The sequence below is a fragment of the Propithecus coquereli genome, unplaced genomic scaffold (genome assembly GCF_000956105.1).
Source record: "Propithecus coquereli isolate 6110/MARCELLA unplaced genomic scaffold, Pcoq_1.0 Scaffold84, whole genome shotgun sequence".
Lineage (NCBI taxonomy): Eukaryota > Metazoa > Chordata > Mammalia > Primates > Indriidae > Propithecus > Propithecus coquereli.
The window spans coordinates 1,191,735-1,194,151 of NW_012154618.1; the positions used below are offsets into that span (position 1 = coordinate 1,191,735).

General features: G+C 30.4%; 1 protein-coding gene across 1 annotated transcript in view; it reads right to left on the minus strand.

The window, feature by feature from the left end:
* The window catches only part of ATRNL1 (attractin-like 1), a 739,312-nt gene that overhangs the window by 431,583 nt on the left and 305,312 nt on the right, over positions 1-2,417 (minus strand). Inside the window, exon 24 of the mRNA XM_012663875.1 lies at positions 1,170-1,327. Within this exon, the coding sequence (XP_012519329.1) occupies positions 1,170-1,327 (158 nt within the window). The remainder of the gene's footprint in view (positions 1-1,169; positions 1,328-2,417) is intronic.

Here is a 2,417-nt window from a genome sequence, read left to right on the forward strand (position 1 = left end):
TTAGATAACCAAGAAATAAAAGGTAGAAAACAACTAGAAATATAACAATCATATCAATTTTAGTTACTATTTACTAAGGTCTGTAGATGAGGCCATTTTTCCTTCAATCATAATTTGAATAAAACAAGTACAATCTGATCAATATTTCTGTATGAATCTTAGGAAATAAAATTATATATCTGTAATATCAAACTTTTTAAATCCTATATGGAAATATTTCTGGCATTTTTCTAACTGTATCAGGATCTAAATGAATCACACTGCAACGAAAAAATAAATGCCTCAAATTAATTTCCATATCAAAGTTTACTGAGTAGTAATTTATACTAATACTTCTCAAACAGTGAAGTAATTACTTTAATTTAGTTGTTAAATCAACCTAACAAACAAGAAGAAAAATTTTTTCCAGTAAACATGATTTTAAAAATCACTCACTCTTCCCACAAATGATCATATAGAAATTAATATAAATAAAACTTGTAAACACTTCTAGTCTCAGAGCATAAGCTGTAATTTATTAATTTAAGGGGAAGGTATAATCTATAAATCAAAATGTTAAAACATCAAAGTCTTGAACGGGGGCTGGCACATATATGCTATTCAAATACGTCATGTAAATTCAATCTAATCAATCAGTCATAAAGAAACAAATAAATGAGCAAATCTCAGCATCTCAACACATAGGCTTTTCTTTCATGAAAGCATAAATTAATAACATGAAACTTGACTACTTCAAGATAGAAAGAACAACTCAAATGTTTTCTTAAAAAAAATCTGAATTCTTCAGCAGCCTACTACTAACCATAAAAAAAAGAAACATATAACATGTATACAAGATAGGATTAGAAATCAATGATGAGAGGTAGTGGATCTTAAAGAGGTAACTTAAATAATACTAATCCTAAATCGTTAAAGATTTAATTATGTTCATATATACTAAAGCAAAAATAATATTACTAAAACAGCAAATAATTTCAAATGGAGTTGTAAGAAAAGAGATAGTCATTATCACAGACATTCATAAACCTTTTTTAATCAAGAGTTAATAATGTTTTTTATATTATTCAAGTCAAGAAATGCATATATACCATCACTTTGGACAAAAACAGGATTCTTTTTGTAATGAAAATACTCAATGGTCATTAAGAGTAAATACTCTTAACACTTACCTGTATTTTAATAGGCCAGGAAAAGTTGCTGACATACACATAGAATGTAATGTTAGGATTGCTTCTGAAGTTAAATTTTTCATAGGAAAAACTGTCTCTGTATTCCTTTATATTAGTCTTGGAAATTATAGGAATCTCCTCCCCAGATATTGTTCCAGCTAAAATGTAAACAATAATGACAAATTTAAGTAATTCATATTAGGAAACATATCTTTATGAACTTAAAAATACTACATTTAGCTTAGTTTTTTTATAATTGCTCTTATAAAAATATAATTATCAAAATATACTCATGTTTACAATTTTAAATAAAAAATAAATAAAATAAGTTTGCCATAAATATAATGGAAAGAGATTTAGCATAAAATTATTTTTAATAATACTACAACTGATTAAGTGCTGTGTACTAGGTACTGGCTTAGAGACTTTATATTCTTTTTATAATAATACAATTCTATCCCAGAGGTGTTACCATGTCTACTTTTCAAATTAGAACCTGAGCCTCAGAAAGATTAAAGCACTTGCCCCAAGTTTTTAGTCACTAAGCAGTAAACTCCTTTGAACTCAAGCATATATGGCCCTGGAAACTGAGCTCTTTCTACTTACCACTTCACAGAACATCTAAAAACAAATCAGATCTTATTTTCATGTGTCTCAATCCAATTAAAAGATGAAAAAGAAATAAATGTATTTGTCTTACCACAAATTGAACCATTACTACTTTCAATAAATTGGGTGGAGGTTATAATTTAAAACATGAACTAAATGCTCAATTAGTTAAACACATATTGGGCACTCAATAAATATTTAATGAAGTTGAGCAAAGCATTTCCAACAATCTTCCAAGACCTCCACTTTAATAAACAGTAAAAATAATTAGAATTAGTATACTGAGCCTGGGAGGGGTGGCTCACGCCTGTAAACCTGGCACTCTGGGAGGCTGAGGCAGGAGGATCACTGAATGTCAGGAGATCAAGACCAGCCTGAGCAAGAGCGAGACCCAGTCTCTACTAAAAACAGAAACAATTAGCCGGGTGTGGTGGTGTGCAGCTGTAGTCCCAGCTACTCCGGAGGCTGAGGCAGGAGGATTGCTTGAGCCCAGGAGTTTGAGGTTGCTGTGAGCTAAGCTGACCCACAGCACTCTAGCCTGGGCAACAGAATGAGTTTCTGTCTCAAAAAAACAGAAAAGAAACAAACAAACAAACAAAAAGACATCCTGAGTATTAAAAAAAAAAAAAAAGACCCTGA